This window comes from Monodelphis domestica, chromosome 5, assembly GCF_027887165.1.
Source record: "Monodelphis domestica isolate mMonDom1 chromosome 5, mMonDom1.pri, whole genome shotgun sequence".
In the NCBI taxonomy this organism is placed as follows: Eukaryota; Metazoa; Chordata; class Mammalia; order Didelphimorphia; family Didelphidae; genus Monodelphis; species Monodelphis domestica.
In genome coordinates, this window is record NC_077231.1 from 122,599,139 (window position 1) to 122,620,852 (window position 21,714).

The following is a 21,714-nucleotide window of genomic DNA, read 5'->3' on the forward strand; positions in this document are numbered from 1 at the left end:
CATTTGTCATCTTCCAAGTTACTTGCTCTTTTTCTAGGAACAATAGCAGTACTATTATTGCTACTGAAAAAAGGGTATGATAGCTGTATTCTATGGTTATGTTTACAACTCCTGTGTATCTCTAGACCAAAATGCCCCTTTCTGTGTTTGTTCCATTAATAAAATATAAGCTTTTTGAGGAAAGAAACCGTCCTTACTTTTAAGCTTGTATCTCTAGTACTTGGCATATAATGGGTGCTCAATAAATGCTTATTCATTCATTTCTTCTGTACAAAGGAGAATCAAATGACAATTGAGACAACACATTCTACTTTGAGATAGTTTTTAGGAAATGTTTCTTGACATCAAGTTACCTTTTTGCAACTTCTAGTCATTGTTTCTAATTCTATGTTGTGGGACAAACTTGAGTAAATCTAATCCTTTGCCTGTATGATAGATAGCTCTTTAAATACTTGAAGACTGCTGTCATGTTCCTCCTAAGTCTTCTCTTCCTCAGATTCAATATCCTAATTCCTTAGCTATCTTTCATCTGGTGTAATCTCTAATTCCTCAGCACCTTGATTGCCATCTCTGGGTGCTTTTTTAGCTTATCAATGACCTCATTATCATGAAGTACCCAGAACTGAAGAACATTTTACTCATGGTTTTGCCAGGGTGGGTATTCTCACCTCCTTGATTCTGCACATTATGCAACTTAAGGTTATATTAGCTTAAAGTAGCTTATATTCCATTAGCTTTTTTGGCTTCTTCATTTCACTAATGAATAATATTGACCTTTTATTTCAATAAAGCCTCCAGAGCTCTTTCAGATGAATTTGTCTAGCCACACTTCATATCTTTTTCTTATGATGATGAATCCTTCAAACTCAAGTGGGTAGTTCTGCCTTTATTCTATATTCATTAACATCATCCTATATATTCTGAACTAAGTAGTCCTACTTCTTTCATAATCCTGCTGTTTTCAGTATAAGTAAAAATAACAAGAACCAACACTTTTATTTTTCCTAGTATTTTTGCTCAACTCATTCTGAGCTTTAGTGTTCCTAAATCTTTTTTTAATGGATTTAGATCACATTTTCATATACACACTTGTGTATTCCTTGATTATTACCAGCCCTTGCTTCCTATTCAATGATTATCTTTTTTAAGACAAAAATTTGTTCAGGAGCTCCTTCTTTAAGACCCTTAAGACAATCCCCTCTTTTCTTCCTCATTGAATTATTTCTTATTGTGTTTTAAAAATTTCATTAAAAAAAGGTGTCTTCTATTTTCTAGTCCCTTCCAATAGCCCTTCTTGTCACAAAGAAAATCAGTAAATCCAAACCAATGGGCACATCACTTCATCTGACAACACATATTATCCTCAGTATCCATAACTCCTTCTACTTCAAATTAGAGGAAGGAGGAATGCTCCATCATTTGTCTTTAGGAATCAGTGTTGGTCATTGCATTTAAATGAGTTCAGCTACCTTTTAGTATTGTTTTAATTTCTGTTATTAATGTCATTATGTTTATTTTCCTTAGGCTTTGTTTTCTTCACTCAACATCTTTTCATTCAAGTCTTTTTAAGTTTCTCTTAATTCCTCATATTATTTTTCTTTTGAATAGCATAGACCCTTTTAGGACAGTATTAGACATGCCTTTGAGATCAAATTTATATCTTTGTATTAGAATCTCTATTTTATATTGTTTCTTTAAAAATTCAATTTTATTTCCAGTTCTGAAATATCCTCCTCTTTACCTCTACTTTCCTCACTGAAAAGGGAAGAAAACAATATTTATAGTGATAAACATGTATAGTTTTACAAAACAAATTCTCTATTCAAAAAAAAAAAAGAAAAGAAAAGAAAAAGGAAGAAATTTGCCCTGATACAAGACATACACATCTCTTAAGGCAGATTAAGGTTCTGTTAGCTTTATTGGCTTCTGTATTTCATTGTTGAATATTATTGAACTTTTATTTCAATAATAATTTCAATAAAGCTTCCAGAGCTTCTGAGTACATCTTCTCTTTATCTGGAGGTGAATAGCATATTTCATCATGAGGCATTTGGAATTATGATTCGCCGTTTGTTGGTCAGTTAAGAAGTTTTTAAAAACGAACTTTACAATAGAGTTGTTATTATATAAATTGTTCTACTGCCTGCTTACTTCATTTAGGATCAGAGCATATAAATCTCAGGTTTTTCAAAATCATCTACTTCATCATTCAGATGCCAGTTTGTTCAACTACTCGACAACTGATGGGCATTCCCTTAGATTCCAATCTTGGCTACCACAAGAAAAGTTACTTTAAAATATTTTTTTGTACATGTGGACCCTTTTCCTCTTTTTTTATTTCTTTGGGGTATACCACACTAACTGTATTGCTTAGTCAAAAGGGCATGCACAGTTTAAGCCCCACATGAAGAGCTAGAAATAGGAATTATGTTTAAAATAGCTACAGACAGTATAAAATGCTTGTGAGTTCACCAAGACATACACAGGAATTACAAGAACACAATTATAAAACTCATCACACAAATAAAGATAGATCTAAATAATTGGAAACATAATATTAATTTTTCATGTCTAGACCAAGTCAACATAATAAAAATTATAATATTACTTGATTATGACTCATAAGATCTGGGTTCAAATCCTCACTGACTTTGAGCAAGCTGCATCATTTCTCTAGGTCTCAATTTTCTCCTTTATAAATGGAGACATTTGGAATAGATAACCAGCATGTTTTTTCTTTCCTGATCTATGATCCTATGACCATGCAACTCTCAATACAAATTTATTTGAAAAATAGAAACAAATCTCTTCTCTGAAGAATAAAATTGAATGTGAATTTGAGCAGCTAATCAAGTAAGATGTCTTTTACCCAGTTTATATATCAAGATTGGGGGTAGGTATAGAAAAAAGGAAGAAGAGAGCTTTTAGTATAGTAGTTGTGCCCCCAAATCCAGTAGCAGATAAATTTTGAAGGATTTTGAATTCGCTATGAACTGTTCACTTAAATAATCCCTATAAAGTTAAGGGAATTTCTCATAATATTCTTAGCAGAAGGACTGGACTATCTGATAATTAAGTTGTTGCAGCCTCACATACATTCCTAATTCATCCATAACTTCCTTTGCTATTAGAATCTTCATTGTGTCATGGAATCCTTACTTTCTAGGATTCCAGATGTTAGATTGGATTGGAAGTGGCATTCATACCATTAGAATAAGCCAACAAGAAATTGTCAACAGATTTCTTAGAGGGTTTTCTGAGGAATTGGGATGCTAGAGTGAATAATTGGTATCCTTTTTGGATCTAGCTATTGCACAAATGGTTAATAATGATCCGCTCTTCTATAATAATCTCACATTTATTTTGCATCTTTAAAGTAGGTAAAGGACTTACTTCATATCATTTCTGTGGAAGTAAAGAGGGTCTACTTGGTAGCATATTTTGATTTTGTCCTGATCATATGATTAATAGTGGAAAGACTTAAGGAAGTATTCTGTGGTTTTTATACTTTACCATTGAAATTTCCCTCACCACTGAATCCTTGGGACTTTCAGACCTTCTCATTCTCCTTGTAGTTATGCCCTCTTTTATGGGTTTTCTTTTTTAGCTAGAGTATGAACTCCTTGAAAGCAAGAGATGTCTTGCTTTTCTATTTGTAAGTGTTTAGCACATAGCAAATGCTTAATAAACATTCCTTATTTTGGTAATTCATTCCTATTTCAGGAATCCAAGTGAGATTTATTTATTCATTTGTTTTTTAACAACCCTTACCTTCCATCTTAGGATCAATATATTGAGTATTGGTTCCAGGGCATAAAAGTGGTAAGGGCTAGGCAATGGGGGTTAAGTGACTTGCCCAGGGTCACACAGATAGGAAGTGTGTGAGGCCAGATTTGAACCTATGATCTCCTGTTTCTAGGCCTGGATCTCAATCCACTGAGCCACCCAGCTATTCCCATTAAATGAAATTTTAAAAAAGAGAGAGAAATATGGAATTGGAACTTCCATGAATACTTTCTATCACATCATCCAATTCTGCTCATTTCTACTCCACCCAAACTAAAATGTATCACTTTAAATCTAGGATGTGCTTTCATATTACAGGCATTTAATGAGTGTGTTGAGTAATATTTGTTGATAAAGAAGTATTGCATCTTCTATCACTTTTTTTCCCCCAAACCCTTACCTTCCATCTTAGAATCAATACTGTATATTAGCTCCAAGGCAGAAGAGTGGTAAGGGCTAGGCAATGGGGAATAAGTGACTTGCCCAGAGTCACACAGCTGGAAGTGTCTGAGGCCAGATTTGAACCTAGGACCTCCCATCTCTAGGCCTGGCTCTCAATCCACTGAGCCACTCAGCTGCCCCCTATCACTTTTTTCTTTTGAGAAAAGACATGTTATTGAGCTTTGTTCCATACTGGATATGTTTTGGGATGTTGAACTTATATACCTGAGGATATTTTCTGAAATCTTGAGTTTTTAACTTCTGAGTCTATAAGAATTATAATTGATATGTAATTTATGTTTTGTGCTTTATAAAGCATTTTGTACCCATTAATTCTTTTTTATCCTTTTCACTGCCTTAAAAAGTAAATATTATGAATATTATTATTTCTGTATTATGAAAGTCAAGTGACTTGCCCAAAGTCAAGCAACTAATAAATGGAAGTGCTGGAATTCCACTTCAGGTTTTCAATAATAGATCCTCTGTTCTTTCCACTATTACCATGGCTGCTTCTTGAAGAAACACTCTTAAAAATTTTCAACTTAAAAAAATGTAAAAGCATAGTAGCAGTGGTGCCCCTGAACATTTTATTCTTGCATCTTCTCAGTGGTTTCTTCTTTTAAAATTATTGAAGTCTGGCATTATAGAAAAAAAATATTTTTGCTATCTTTGCCCAGTTTTAGCTCGGCAATAACCACTTTTTTAGAGTGAATGCCCAATTGGACAATTATATCCTTAACTTTTTCATGCTGAACACAATTGACATAGAAGACATTTCTTTTTGTAAACCTGGATTTTCTTTCCAATTTTCTGAGAGTTGTATCCCCAATTACCGGAACCTCATTATCCTTCCAGATGTGCAAGTGGTGGCCATTTATGTCATAGTTCTTTGGAAAGTTAAGATACAATGTGGAAATATACAAAATGTCTCTTTTATTTTCTGATATGACCAGAAGTTACAAAGGGTTTGGATTCATTTTCTCTCTCTCTGTTTCTCTCTCTCTCTCTCTCTCTCTCCTTCCTTCCTTCCTTCCTTCCTTCCTTCCTTCCTTCCTTCCTTCCTTCCTTCCTTCCTTCCTTCCTTCCTTCCTTCCTTCCTTCCTTCCTTCCTTCCTTCCTTCCTTCCTTCCTTCCTTCCTTCCTTCCTTCCTTCCTTCCTTCCTTCCTCTCTTCTCTCTCTCTCTCTCTCTCTCTCTCTCTCTCTCTCTCTCTCTCTCTCTCTCTCTCTCTGGGGAGACACTCTTGAAAGGAAACTACACAAAATCTTGACTTTTTATGAGTTACCGAGGTAGGGGTCAGAGTTATTCTCAGTTGAAAAATGCTGGAAGATCCTGAAGTAAAACTTGAGACAATATCTCAAGCACAGTGTCACCAACAGAACATCTATAGACAAAATGACCAAGAATCCCTCATCATTTTCTTGGGTGACCAAAAGTTCCACAGACATACCTTTTGTGGGATTCTCTTCTAAGGATGAGTCTAAAGTTAATTATTTCAATGTATAGAAAGTGTGATAAGTCTCCCATGCAGTGCTCTTGACCATAAGGATTGATACAAGCCTGGAGGAGCAATGTTGCATACTGAATACCATAAATAACCTGCTACTTCAGGTCTCAGTTTGTTCTTCTGCTGGAAATTCTTAAATTAGATCTTCCTGATCTTTAGGATAATCCCTTTAGGGTAATCACATCACATTGCTAACATAGTGAGATCACAAATACATGAATTATCTACTACTGAAAGATGCCTTCTAAAGGGAAGTTGCATTATTCCAGATGTTAATCTTATGCTATTTTGGCTAATTACATCTGCAAATCTGATAATTGTTCACATGAAAGTATTGGCTAGAAATTCCATTTGGTGGCCTGGAATTTATTCTGATACTGAAATAATTGTAAGGAACATAATTCATGCTAAATTACTGTATACAATTTGTCAAAGACAATTATTATTTTTTCTGTAGGAGGTGACAGGAAAGATATGATTCAGTTATCAGTGGTTGTACAGTATTATTTCAAGGGAACAATTTCTCAATTTTGGAGTCTTCCCTTGAAATTGGCTTGAATCTCTCTTAAATCCATTGGACATTTTTTCCTTTTAATTATTGTTTATAAAACCGTTGGTCTCTACTACATGCAGCTTGTTTTCTTAGTTTAATTTCAAACTTCTGGTGCAAGAATTATAGCTATGTGCCAGTTATTTGCAACACAAAGATTGTTAGACACTGTGGAAGATATAATTTCATTTACCTCAGATGACCTGGCATATATATACAATGGAACCTGATGTGAACTTTCCCCATTGTGCTTCATCATCCTCAATAAAAAACTTAGTTTGAAAGGATGCTACAGTCTACCTGAGGCAGATTATTGGAGGAAATGGAACAATAAGACCCCATTTAACTAGATGTTCTACCACAAGCATTAGAGCTTCTGAAGACTAGTAAATTATTTTCTCCCATCTTTGTTAGAAACTCTGCAACTGGACCTAAATGGGTTCTTTAGCTCTCATTTAGTTGAATGGGCCTGTGTCACAGAGGTTGATTAGCTTCAAATATGTTCCTCTTTCTATGACTTGACAACAGCTGAACCACTAGAACTATCACTGCTTCAGTCTTCTGGCATTGATTTTAGGGCTGATTCTTTGAAAGACTCACTCATCATATTCCCCAAGTGAAAGAAGCAAACATCTTCTCAGACTGCCTTAACTCTCAAAACTTGATATTTATGTTATATTTCTTTTTCTATACCACCCTCAAACCACCCCTCTCCCCCCCCACACCCCCCTGCCCCCAAAGACTGTGAGCTCCTTGAGGGTCGGGGCTGTTTTTCTTTGTTTCTTTGCTTGTTTCTTTTATTCTCCTTGCCTTACACAAAGAGTAGGCACTTAATAAATGCTGCTGGATTCCATTGGATTAAATACCTACTGGCCTGATACCAAAGTAGCCTCATTAAAGTTTGTTTTGTTAATTTTTTTTTGTAAATTTGCTTGTTAAAGGATTTATATTACATTAAGGCAGGGTGAGACTGGAAGGATTGAGGTGCTATGACAGGGCTTGCTGTGTTGCACTTTTCCCTTTGAGTTCCATGATGGAAGGTTTTTTTGTGTGTGGTTTTTTTTTTTACCTTTTGAGTATTATGGAGTGTTTTATGGAGACACATGTGAATGAAAGCATTGTCTTTGTTGTTGAAGGATGCTCATCTAGATTTTCATCAGATTCATTTCATTACTTCACAAAGACTTACTTCTGGAACCTCAACATGTTTTGAGGTTCTCAGGGGTCATGCCAACAGAATACGTGCTTTGGAAGGTATAGCTTTGAGTAGGAACTAGGATATGGATCTTATGGCTGCTGTTTGATGATGCCTATGTCATTTGAAGAGGTGGCACCTGGTGATGCTTTTGTTGGCCATGGTTTCTTATGTCCACTAAAATGTAGAGAGATCATAATATGGTTTGGTGGAAGGGTGACCCCCATCAGTGAAGTGAAATCACAGATACAGACTTACCTGCATTTTTATTTCAATTGAATCAAGTCCATTTTAAGGGAGAAAGAATGAAAAGGTGCTGTTATGCAACCTATGATCCAGAAGTGAAGTCCTAGGTTTACATAGCCTGGAGTCTATCTTGGTGGAAGATAAGGAGACTTCTAAATAAATCTCTTTATTTGACCCATTTTCACCCTTAGTTACTCATGAGATGGAATGAGTTTCCTTGGGAGGTAGTGAATGATTTTTCCATGTCTTTCAGTGGAGACTGATTGTATTATAGAGGAGATTCTTCTTCAGATACAAGTTATACAAAATAACCTCTGATATCCCTTCTTACTTTCTCAGTGTTTAAACCCTGGCTTTTTAATATACACTTGCCTGTGGGACTAAACTATTCTTTTAATGGTTCTCTTTTCTCATCTGAAAACTGAGAGGGAGGCTTCTACTGGATGAAATCTAAGGCCCCTCCTGTCTCTAAAGCTTGCAGATGGAATTTTAGTGTCAGTGTGGACTTTAGAAATCATGCAGTCCAACACCTTAATTTTTCTGTTGAGGAAAGTGAGTTTCATGATGTGAATTAACTTGTCGATGGCTTCCTAGTTAGTTATTGGCAGAGCCAGGTCTAGAAGTTAGGTCTTCTGACTGCCAGACCATTGCATTTTTTCCCTTACTGAACTACTTCCAGCTTTTAGTTCCAGGCTTCTGAAATGGAAGCCTGGGAATTTAAGCTTAAGCACCTGTTCAAGCTCACATTGTTGTTTCCCCTCCTGTGCATTACAGAACAAGAGCCAGGGGTCCAGCTTTGTCCGGATACACGCCCCATGGCAGGTGCTGACCCGAGAGGCCGAATTCCTGAAGATCAAAGTCCCCACCAAAAAAGTAAGTGTGACAGGCTTTTAGGCTGAGAAGACCTGGGGGCTGGAGAGAGGGAGGGAGGGAGGATGGGAGTTTGTCAAGTGAGGCCAGGTGGGACGTGGGCTTTGTGGAATTAAACTCATGCTCATGGCCTTGGGGACATGGGGTATGTGGATCTGATAGAGGCTGGGTCTTCTTCCCAAATGTCTGTTAGCTGGTCTATCAAATGCAGGGTCAAGGAAGAGCTTGAGTCCTTTGTTCCTCTGCTGGGCTCTCTCCTGGAGTCAAGAGCCACTGCCTAAACTGTGTTTGAGATGAAGCCCAAAATATGAAACTGTCCCTCCTCCTTTCCATGTGGGCCCTCCCATTGCTAACTGCTTCTCTGCAGAACTGGACACTGTAATAAGGATAATGTAGGTTGCTGCTTTCTTTGGCCAAAGTCCTCCTAATATCCATAGCCTTTTCCATCACACAGGACACCTAATACTGAGAGCAGGCGTCTTTCAAAAGGAGAGATTTGATCAGAAGGGAACTAATATGCTAATTAAAAATAATTGAGTGTGAGGATCCATCAGTAGGTTTTAAGGATCTTTATTTACCATAGGAAGGGGACAACCATGCCTGAGCAGATTAGTGTATTTGACTAATGCACACAAATCATTCACATACATATTAAAAAAAAAACACTCATCTTTCACTTTAAAAAAATTCAATTTTGCTATATTTTCAATGATAAATTCTCTCCTTCCCAACCCCCCTTTCCATTGAGTAACCAAGAAAAACAAATTCTGTTAAAAACTTGTATAATTAAGCAAAACAAGTTTCCACTTTAGTCATGTTCCAAAAAAATAAAATTCTTCAATTTCCTCATACCTTTATTAATGAAACTACAGGTACAACCCCTATTCCCATCACCATAATCTTTAACATCATGACCATAACCATCACCACCATAATCATAATCATGATGAATATTACTCTCATTACTCTGAATCTCATCCTTGCCACCACCGTCACTGATCATTCACATCTTCCTCACCATTGTCCCCATAGATGTCCTTCCTATCACCATCATCAGAGTATGCCTTCCTTGTTTCTGTGCAAAGAGAATTATAAAGACATGATTCTTGCCTTTATGTATTAATTATATAAATAGAAAATACTCCAAAATAGAGAACACAGAGATATGAATAATCACTATTGAACTAATAAATGAATAGATGATATTAACCAGGTATATTCTTGAAGTGTCATGATATTGCCTTAAGAGGGATTGAGGGACTCTTTATTGCCTTTAATGCCACCACCTTAATATTTTTGATTACTCTGTGCATTATTCAATCTATTGCCTGTTAATTGATTTCTTATGATGCTAATATTGAAATTTTTATTCTTAACCTTGCTTCTCTTTCCACTTTCCCTGGACCAAGATTTCTTTGGGCATATTGCTTCTACAGAGGGGCTTCTGTTAATTGTGCCTGGTGGTCATTTTGTTTCAATCATATCTTTCCCTTTTTATTCTTTTTTATATGTGTCTGATTTTCTTTTGATCTCTTATTTTCCTCTCCTTTTGTATTCTTTGTGCCTGTCTGCTGGCTTTTCCTCCAAAAGAAGGTGAGCAAATCTCTGGCTACAGCAATGATCCAAATCTCCTAGGATGAAATAGCTTTTGAGAAAAATGTATGTGTGTTCATGTGTGCATATGTGTAGGTGTAGGTGTGTATGTATAGACTCAGCAATGTGTTTCCTACCTTTACTAGCTCTCCTCTGTCACTTGCTGTCCATCTTCCCATTCTTTGCTTATTCTTTCCTCATTTCTTTTCCCCTTCCATTGCAGCTTCCTTTCCTTAGTCCCTTATCACCTCAGCTTCTTTTGTATTCTTCCCTCTCACAATCCCCTTGTGCACCCAAATAGTCTTTTCTTCCAGAATGGGGTCATGATCTCCCTGTTGTATGTTATAGAGTTCTGATACAGAGATCTGCTTCAATCATACATGAATGTGCAATGAAGTGTTCACTGTACTAGACATGCTGGAGCTTATAATTTATAACTTAGGCATAGTTTAAGCTATTGAGTAGCCTCTAATCAAGATGCTTAGGATAATTAGTGTATTTATAAAATTGTCATGACTTTTTTTTTCACTTGTCTTTGTTTTTCTTCTCTATTTTCCCAACTAAATTCTATTCTATCTTCCACCCCCCCCATATCTATACTCTTAGCAATTTTTAGACCCTTATTATAACTTAATTAGGACAAATTGTTTATGGAAATGCCATGTACTTGGTGTCAAGAAATAGAGAAAGGTAAACTAATTCAAAGTGGGTTTTGTGAATGAATGAACAAACAAATGAATGAATGAAAAAGCATTCTCCCACTAAGAAAAAAAAATGCTTGATAGTACCTGCTCTCAAGAAGCTTGCATTTAGGTTATACAAGACAATACATATAAAAGAGTTTAGTTGCACACCACATAGAAAGGTTTAGAACTATTCAGGGGCAAGCATAGATGCGAATGAATTGATGACTTGACTCAAGGTCAGGTGCATAAATGTGCTTAAGTAACTCATATGTTTTTTGTTTTTTAATTCTGGGCCTTGGTCAATGATAAACCTAGGTATAACTTAAATATGGCCTTTGATACATGGTCACCTATGGTCCATGCCTCTACCTTAAGATCCTTGAGAATGCTGGCTGGTATCTAGTTTTTGTCTCCCACAAACTTTCTTTGGCTCAAATCTCTAAACAGGAAAATCTTGACTATTTAGTATCTGGCTCATTTTTTCCCCTTACCATGGTATTTTGAATTCCCAAGCAAATATTCAGGTTAAGGAAACATATAATAAAGGACAGATTTTTTACTTAACCCAGCAAAATATGTAGAATAGGCCTTTGGATCATCATTAGAACTTTTCTTTCTGGTAAGTCTCACCTTTCTTTGGGACCTATACAGTCCATTTAACTCACAATATCAGCAAAAAAGGAATAGGGTCAGGTTGTTTCTTTGTGCATAAGGTTCCATGTTTTGGGAAACCTTCTTTCCCTGTGTATGTAGGTAGCCTTTAGGCATCTCTTTTAGTCTAGAAAAAGTAGGGGATTTCTATCTCCTCTCTTTCCTTTGCTCATGGAAACATCAATTCTCTATCCTATCTTCAGGTGATATCTAAAACACTATCAATGCTCAGTATCACTTATCTCAGGCTTTTCAAGCTTCTATGTCTTTCTTTGTCCATCTGGTACTGGTTTCTCAGTCCATGTGATTCTCTCTAGAGGAGAGCATACTGGTCTCTCTCTAGTTCTATATGTGATATAATTGTGCAAAATATTTTTCATCTCTTATTTTCATAGAATATGTATCCATGATCAATGCTAGGAGTTTCTTGTAGTCAGGTAAATAGACTTGGCAGAAAGAAGATGAGGGGAGAATTTGTCTATCTCTTCCAAGGACTGGTCTTGGAGTTTGCTGCATTCACATTCTTTAATGAACATAGTCAAGGAATGAACTAGTCCATCATGTACAGAGATGACATAAGTGCCAGAACAGGGGTGGTAAGATCTGGTTGGGATCTGGAGGAGGAATTAGGAAAATTATTCAGACTGGCAGAGGTCTGGGTCATACCTAAGCAGGTCCTAGAGAAGTTGGGAAATGGGAAGAGATTACAAAATTGAGATCTTGGACCATGACAGATCTGAAGTAATGTGTCCAAGGGCACGGAGTTTGAAATGCAGATATTAAACAGGAGGGAGAAATTTGGAATCAAGTGATTATCTTCCAAAAATAACAACATAGGAGGCAACTTTTTGTGAGGAACATTCAGCAATTGTGCACAGGAAGGATCGGAAGACCCTGCCACTGTCTTTCTGAACCTAGCATTGCTTTCCAAGTTAATGTGCAGCTTGTTGGGAGAGGGTAGGGTCCTTGTACAGTATTTGCTTGCTATAAGGAATTATATCTTTTGGACTATAGTCCATTATCTCTGTTTCATTCTCCCTTCTGGAGGAGCACCCTTAACTAGAGCTATTCAATCCTTCTTTCTCCCTTCTCTACACACTTCCTTATTGATAGTCTCATATATTACTATTAGTTCAACCATCACCCCTGTGGATGACTGCAAGTCCCTGTCTCTGGCCCTGATATTCCTCCTGAACTCATGACTGGAGTTTCTAGTAATTTCCTGGCCATCTCCACATGCATGCCTATTAGCTCCTCAAGTTCAAGATGTCTAAAACTAAACTCAACATTTCTCCCAAACTCTTCCCCATTTTTGATAATGGCATCATCACTTTTTTGAGTCACCCAGTCATATTTGTATAATATTGAGTTTTTTTCCTTTATCTACCCCCTTCCTTTTCAACTCCTGGAGGAACGGAATCATCAATAGTTATCATTAATCTATGTGCCTCCTTCAGTACATAGTAAACATTCTGTAAAGGTTTGTTGAATGAGTAAATGACTTAAGACCAGTGGTAGTTTATTTGAATATCTATAGCACTTTCTAGGAGAACATCTATAGCATATCTTTCTTCCAACTCTTTCAGAACTATAATTCTTGAGTATGTATCCTTGCTTCCATTGTCTCCACATTGATTCTCTTCTCAACATGCTCTATTCATGATCCTTGTCCTATTTTCCTTTGTCTGTTTTATTATAGGAAATCAGTAGTCAGATTCCGAAATCTCTTTTTGGTTCTTGATCTTTCTACAGTTTAAGATTCTAATAACCATCTTCTCCCTCTTGCATGAGACCCTCTCTTCTTCCCTTGGTATCTATTTTGATGTGCTTTCTGAGTACACATTCATCTCTATATCCTGGGGCAGAGTAGTGTAGTTTAGTAAAAAGGTGACCAAACCTGGAATCAAGAAATTCCAAGATTTTTTGGAACTTCAGATTCTTAATCAGAAAATGTGTATAACGATGCCCCTACAACCTCTTTCACAAGGAAATACTGCATAAATCAGAACTATTATGGCAGAGAAGAGGGAAAATAGAGGCAACAGAAAATAAGGAGTGGACAGCTAGATTTGTCCACTGCTGAGAATTTTTCATAAGTATATTTATTTACAAACTTAAGTAAAACCTACAATAAAATCTGAACTTGTCTAAACAGAACATTTCTGATCATTCATCTAGGGTTCTTAGAAAACACTTCTTTGCATAATTTATTTGTTGGATAATTTAGTAGAATACAAACAATGCAGAAGCACTTGTGACAGTAAATGTTCATAACTTTAATTTTTTCTTGATTACATGGTAATATGATATATTCATATAAACTAAAATTTTCATGTTTTCACCTTTCAGTTCACTTAAAATGGTATTTTTAAACCAAATATTTTATGCTTTGGTCCTTTCATATAGGCCTTTTGAAAATATGTACAGATCATCTAATTATTATCTTTTTTTGAGTCTCATGTAGGGGTTCTGTAATGCCCCCAAGGGATAATATAGAAGAAAGGACAGTTGCCTAGTATTTCTTCTAATGTGTGTATCTGAATCCATGGAAAGAAAACAGATCTGGCTCTTTAAATCTACATAGGCCCAGGTCCCTGTCCCAGAAATTAACAGAGAGGCTAAGAACAGATGGCCCTAGAAATGTTTGTTCAGGGATCTCCTTTACAGAGGCCATGGGGTCTATAAACCTAACTGCAAGGCTTCATGGGAGAGCTCTGCTTTAGAGTAATCATGGTTCCTGGTGGGAAAAGTGGCTCAGGCCACAAGCTTGGGAGAGAAGGATTGAAGAACTAGATGTTATCTATGGTGCATACCAGTGTTAATATTTTGTTATTCTGTGACTGGTGGGCATCTGATTCAATGGATAGGTATCAAGAATCAGGGGGGCACAATGTGGATGGCAAGGGCAAGTGAGTTGTTGCTCTGGCTTTGCCCCTGATGAATAACTGATGACTTGCTCTGCATATATGGATAGTGTACCAGGAATACCATGGTTCAAATTCAGTCTCAATCACTTATTAGCTGTGTGACTCTGGGCAAATCACTTAACCTCTGCCATAATCCACTGGAAGAGGAAATGACAAACCACTCCAGTATCTTTGCCAAGAAAATCACATAGACAATATGGTCCATTGGGTCACAAAGAGTCAGACTTAACTGAAGGACTAAACAACTACAAATATAATTGTGTAGGCTTGTTGACTAGCATTAGACCTCTTGGTGTACCATGTAAAGTTGGGGGAAATGGTATTCTCACTGAGCTCTTCCAATTTTTTTTTTAATATACCCAGAACAAAAGGGAATGGGAAATGGTCATTGACTATATGGGGAGGATAGAATTACCTAACACAAATATGTACTAGTTCAAAGATTGGTGTCAAAAACAAAGAGCTACTTAGTAAATTCATGTTCACACTTTATTACTGAGAATAAGAGCTCTTGCCTTGATTAAGTCTATCAGTTAATGGAAATATAATGGCATTTTCATGAGCAATTTTGAATTTTATTTGTAAATACATCCTTGGTCTATCAGTAGGAATTGTACAGCAGAGGGGGCAGCTAGGGGTTTAAGTGGAATGAGAGCCAGGCCTAGAGATTGAAAGTCTTTGGTTCAAATCTGACTTTAGCCACTTCCAAGCTATGTGACTCTGGGCAAATCACTTAACCCCCCACTGCCTAGCCCTTACTGCTCTTCTGCCTTAGAACCAATACGCAGTATTGATTCTAAGATGGAAAGTAAGGAATTAGAAAAAACAATTATACCGCAGAACTCAGGCTATCAGTTAAATGATCAGTTCTAATTAAAACAAAAAGTGTATACAGAACCATGGTTCATGAGAATGTCAGTTTTTCTTCTGATTTTGACCCTGGAGACAACAGTCTGCCCCAGAGCACTAGAGTTTCACCAGGCTGATTTTTTGGTCTTTTCTCCTTAACTAAATTTCCCAGCTAAGAGCCATTTTCAGACTGGTATAACTGCTTGTAATGCATTTCACTTGTTTTATACAGTTCCACTTGCCTTTTCTAATTATAGTGTTATCATCCTATCTGGAGATCAAACTGGGAAATGCAATTTATATCTGTGGGTAAACCTCTATCTAGCCTTTTGTGATCTGCTAGATGATTTGTTTTAAAACAAGACAGCATTTCAGGACTTTTCCTACATTCCTGAACTTTGGAAAGAAATGGATTCCTGGGTTTCAGGTTGCATTTAGGTACTTAATCTCATGCATGTAGATCTGAATGTTAGAACAGGGTGGAGTCCATAGGATCATGGAATTTACAACTGGAAGAGGCTTTAGAGGTCATCTTCCACAGTGGTGTCAAACATTCAGCCTGTCGTCTGCAGTCTGCAGCATTCCTGAGTGTGGTCCAGACTAGATTGAAATGTAGGTCCTATTTGACTTTAAGGTGTTGATGTATTAATAATACATATATATGTAAACATATTTGACTTTGAAATCTTTCAATATTTTATTTTCCCCTATTACATGTAAAAACAATTTTTAATATTAGTTTCCTAAAATTTTGAGTTCTAAATTCTGTCCCTCCTTCCCTTTTCTCATTCCTTCCTGAGATGATGACCAATTTAATTTAGGTCATGCATGAAATATCATGCAAAACACATTTCCATATTGGTGACTTTGTAGAAGATGACATGAAAAAAAGCTCTGAAGAAAATAAAGGGTAACAGCATGTTTTGATTTGCACTCAGATTCCATCAGTTCTTTCTCTGAATGTGGACAGTATTTTTCATCAGGAGTCCTTTGGAATTGTCTTGAATCATTGTATTGCTGAGAATAACTAAGTCTTTTACAGGTGTGTGCTTTTTTTAAGTCAACATTTAGCCCACAGGGATTTTTCTGCATGTTAGTGGTCTCCATTTCTATTAGAATTTGATGTCATTGATCTTGTCCACCTCTCTCATTTCACATATGAAGAAACTGAGACCCAGACATAAAATTATATATTTCCCAAGTTTCCTTTTCAGGCAAAGAAAGCATTTTCAGAAGATTTCACTTCCTTCTATCTGGTGTTCTCATGTTAGGTGGTAAACAACTTTTCTATCCAGTCAAATAATATAATCCTTTAAAAATTAGAAAACGTTTTTTTCCCCAATGAACAAATATTAAATTTCTTTCTGCCTTCCAAAGCAAAACAAAAACATCATAACAAAAATTCATAGAGACGCAAAATGAATTCCCACATTTGCATGTCCAAAAATAGATGTCTCATTCTGTCTACCCATCCTTAAAGGGCTCGTTCAAAGCCATGCTTCCCCAGTCAGCCTTCCTTACCACTTCAGACTCCACTGATTCTTCCCTTCTCTGAGTTTCTGTTCTTATACTTAGCATCATCCACTGAGGCTTATGTTACTCTGTAGCGTCAGAGGTGCTGGTCCTTTCCCCTATTACACAGTGTTAATTCTGTTGTAGCTTCCATAGCCGTTGTCAAAGACAACTTTTCAAGAAATACTTACTGATTGGTTTATTGAACCAAGAATTGATGTCAGGATCAATTCTTAAGTTCATTAAAAATGTTGTATCTTCATCCAATGAATGTGCTACCCTAACCCCGACTTAGTTTGTGGTAATGGACACATCAGCTTTGTGTTCCTCAATATGGCCCTGGGCATGAGAAAAGTGTTTCAGCATAAAAATATAGATCAGATGGAAATTGAAGGGAGCCACCCTTTTATTCTTCCCTCCCATCCCAGACCCATTTTCACAAATGCTTATTGACTACACTATGGATTATATTGCCAGTTCAGTGGAAAAGTCCTCAATTGGAATAAGAAGACCTGAGTACTTGTTCTTAACTGTGTTTCTTTGTGAAAGTCACATCTCTTAATTTCTTCTCTCTAAGATGGGGTAGGGGGTGGTTAGGAGAGATGCACTTTAGAGTTTTTTCACCCTTCAAAATGTTAGCTGAACCCACTGTGGTCACCAAAATGTAGCACAAACCAGAAGGGTTATTCCATAACCCTTCCAATTTGATGGTGAATGGAGAACATGTGGATTCTTGCTCTTGGTGTTGTTATCTAGTTAACAAATAGTCAATAAAATTTTATTAAGCACCTACTATGTTCCAGGCACTGTGCTACACATTGGGGATGCAGAGAAAGGCAAAAGACAGTCCCTACCCTCGAAGAACTTACAATATGATGGGAGAAGACAACACATAAACTGAAGGAACATGGGTAGGATGCTGCATAGGGGTAGTCTTTTAAAGTCTGAGTGGGAGATAATCTGAGAAAATAAGAATTTCAGAATTGATTTCATCTTTTGGAATGATGCATTTTTGGAGATCATGAGATTCAGGAAGTTCCCTGGGTGGGAAATGATGAGATGAAATCTCCAAGTATCCACTTTAAATGGCACCTACATAGTTCTCACAATCTGAATGCACTCATTTTCATTATTATTAACTTTTTTCAACAGAAGAAGTAATGTGTCTATTAATATAAGACTGGCTGTTGCTGGGGCCTTTCCCATGTCGTCCTAGTACAGCCAATCCCAAACATTTGTTTTTAATGGAGAAGCAGTGGAGAGGACTCAGACTGTGTTTTCTATCTTTAAAGATTTTATGGGTGCCATTTAAATAGGGTGGAAAGAATGCAGAATGCTTTGGGTTCTTTTTTGGTTTTCTTTAATGGTTCTTCCCTAAAAGTCAAGGAAAGTTTGTCGAGCATTGTGGGGAATAGAGGTAGTCAAAGAGGGAGAAGGAAGGAACACAATTAACAAATAGACTTGGGTGAGTGTTTTAATACCCTTTCATAAAGATGAGCCTAGATGAGGATAATTTAATTATTTTTCCCATTATTTTTTATTATATCTTTTTTGCTGTATTCTGCATATTTGTTATGTCCTATGGTACAGTAGTTTTCTATTATATTCATGCATCTATTAAATTCATGCATCTTCTATATTCCTTTGATTGTTAACAGAAATGAGGGTGGAGTGGGATATCTCTTTTTCTGATTCCAGGGAATTGTACCTGTTTGCTCTCCCTACTTTCCTAAGTTGGTGTATGGGGTGCTCAGGGAGGGGTAGTATCTCTGGTATGGAGGGCTTGTCGTGCCCTCCTAGGGCAGCTCTCCAGTCTCTGACTCCCACCTGACTCCCAGCTCTCACTTGTGGCTCCCAGTAGCTGCTAGCATGCGGCAGCGGCCACACCCCAGGCAACGGCTTCGACAGGCCAGCTAAACCTTGTGAGGGTAGCCATCGGGCCATCGACCCCTGGTGAACCAGGGCTTTGCTCACCCAGCATGTGAAGACTGCTTTGGCGGTACAGGCGGAAGAAACCAATAAGAAGGTTCAATGGCTGAGAGGGCGACGCAGCAAAGCACTGTGGAGTGCTTAGGGCGTTTTGGAGCACAAAGGACAACACGGCCATCCAATGCAGCTGAGGAAGCCTCCAGGTGTAACGATTTTTCATGCCACTGGACCCAGGCTTCCAACGCCGAGAGAGCGGGACTGTCTCTGTGCATCGACTTTTCCACTTAAATCTCCTTCACGCACAAGTGTCTTTGTGCACACTCACCTATCATAGATGAAATGCACAAAGACAATCGTCATCCTCGGTTACCGAGAGACTATGACTACATGCATCAGAGTTTGTTTAGCCATTCCTTCTTTAGTGGACAAAAACCCAAAGTGGACATTGTTTCTAGTTCTTTGCAACTATAAAAAATTATTTTTGTGTAGATGGGATTTTCTTTCTATCTTTGACATCTGAGGCTCTATACCTAGCAATGGTATCTGAAAGTGAATGGATACAGTCATTTTAGTTATTTTCCTCACATAATTCCTAAATGCTTTCTAGAATCTTTGAATCAGCGCAGCGCATGTTCGTGGGGCACCTGGTGCTAAATCATTCGTAGACGACCTGCTTCTGGGTCGGGGTTTCGTGCGTAGCAGAGCAGCTCCCTCGCTGCGATCTATTGAAAGTCAGCCCTTGACACAAGCTTTTGTAATTATAAAATTAAAAAAAAAAAAAAGAATCTTTGAATCAGTTTATAATTCCACTCATAACAGATTGGAGTATCTAGTCTTTCCATAACCCTTCTAACATAGATTATTCCTATATTTTTGCCATTTAAAAATTTCCTGGCTAAAAGGTGAAACATCAGAGTTGCTTTGATTTATATCCTTGAAAGAATCTTAAAATATTTTTTGTTCATGTGCTTTGTTTTTATACCACAAACCATTTTATAAAAGGAAGGAGAATGTATAACTGGACTTACTGGAATGCACACATATACATATATTTTGAATCCTTATTTCACATTTGGTTTTAGCCTCAGTGTTGAAATACATAATACATGGCTACTTGGCAATATTAAAAGACAACAATAATCTGGGAAGGGTTGTGGGAATATAGGATTGGTGAACTGCTCCTGCACTTATAAATTGGCCTTGTGGCTCTGAAGATTAATTTGGAATGATTTGTAAAAAATTACCAAATTGCACAGTATTTTACATAGTGTTTCCACAATGGGGTATGCATGCTAGAAAACATTCCCAAATGCACCAAAATAAACATAATAGAACTTTTTTTCATAGAAAAAAAAACAAGAAGATTTTTATGGACCAATTCAGCATAAAGACAGTAGACAGCATGACCACAATAATGTAGATGAAAGTAAAACTAAAGGATATTTCAAACTTAGCTCAAAGACAATGACTAATATTGGTTCCAGAAGATAAGTGGTGAAATTCTCTCTCTCCTCTCAATTGAGAGATGGGGTACAGAATTTTGTATAACCCATTAAGCATGGATTCCAGACCCATTGGTTTTACTTTATTGTATTTCTTTGTGGAAGGATTCTAATGAGGGATGGGACTAGTATTGATAAATGTTTGTGGCTGAGAAACAAATGCATTGGTAAAACTTCAGAGTCCCCCAAAAAAGAGAAATAAGAGATAGGCAGGTAGAGTTTGGTATCTCCTTTCTACGAGGTATCCTTGTCCTTCTTGGCTCCAGTTTTGTGCCATGACTACAACACTATTGGCCCCAGCCTTTCCAAATTATAAGCCAGGTTCCTGCAAACTCTAAATCTCTGGAACCTTCCTCTCTGTAGCTAGAACTACCATTGCTAAAATAAGAGATATTTTATACTGTGACTCAGAAAACCTCATGAATTTAAATGTCAAGAGCAGGAGGACAGGAACTAATAATACTCTTGTTTTCAGACAGGACTTTGAAGACAAACTAAAGAGAAATGGGTAAAAGTTGCAGAGAATAATTTACATTTCATGAAAATGTGTCTAAAAGTTCAATGGACTGCTTTGGTGTATTGTATATTTCTCCATATTAAAAATCTTCAAGTAAAGGCTGCATGACCTCTTGTTGGGGATGTAGAAGAGACCCTTGGTTATGTTGGACTAGAAGGTCACTACGATCAATTCCAACTCTTAAGATTCTATTATTCTGTAAATATGTCTTTTTGGCACTGAATGTTAAAAACAATATAATTGAATATAGTTTTTAAAAACAATATAATTGAGTATGAAGTAATTTTGCATGTTTGTGTGTAGGTGGATTCTTCTTTGACACTTTAAAAAAGAAATACTGCCTAGAACTTGAAAGAAGAATTTGATTTCCAAAAATTGAAACTTATTTACCCAGAAGGACCTGATTGATTTTGTTTCTTTAATCCCCACAGATATATTATCCTAATATGATCTTATAGTTATACCAGTCTGTCACAGTGGAATAAACCCTAGGTTTCAGAGTCAGATGACTTGGGTTCAAATCCTGTCTCAGCATATTAATTGGACAAATAACTTAATCCTCTTGAGCCTTAGTTTTCTTATCTGTAAAATGAGGTGTTGGATCAGGTGCCCTCTGAAGTAAGTCCACTTCTGAATCTATTAGCCTATGACCTTTGATTTGTCATAGATTCTGGACTGCCTATTAGGACTATAAGATCTTAAATTATCTAAATCTGCGACGCTGTAATTCTGTGAACTGGGATGGAAAAGACAGATAATCTCAGTTGATCTCAACTTTTTCTTTTTAATCTATAGAATGAGGGAGATGGACTAGATGATCCCTATTTTCTCTTTCCCCTCCTAAATCTATGAACACTCATAAAATTGAGAGGTCATTTTGTTCATTCTTCACACTATTCCAGACTGATGGAGTCTGATCATAATTTTCCAGAAATTCCAGAAGAGATTCCATTG

General features: G+C 36.9%; 1 protein-coding gene across 1 annotated transcript in view; it reads left to right on the forward strand.

The window, feature by feature from the left end:
* Nucleotides 1-21,714, forward strand: part of ANO2 (anoctamin 2) — a 532,091-nt gene that overhangs the window by 93,679 nt on the left and 416,698 nt on the right. Inside the window, exon 2 of the mRNA XM_056799271.1 lies at nt 8,499-8,597. Coding sequence (XP_056655249.1) covers nt 8,499-8,597 — 99 coding nt within the window. The remainder of the gene's footprint in view (nt 1-8,498; nt 8,598-21,714) is intronic.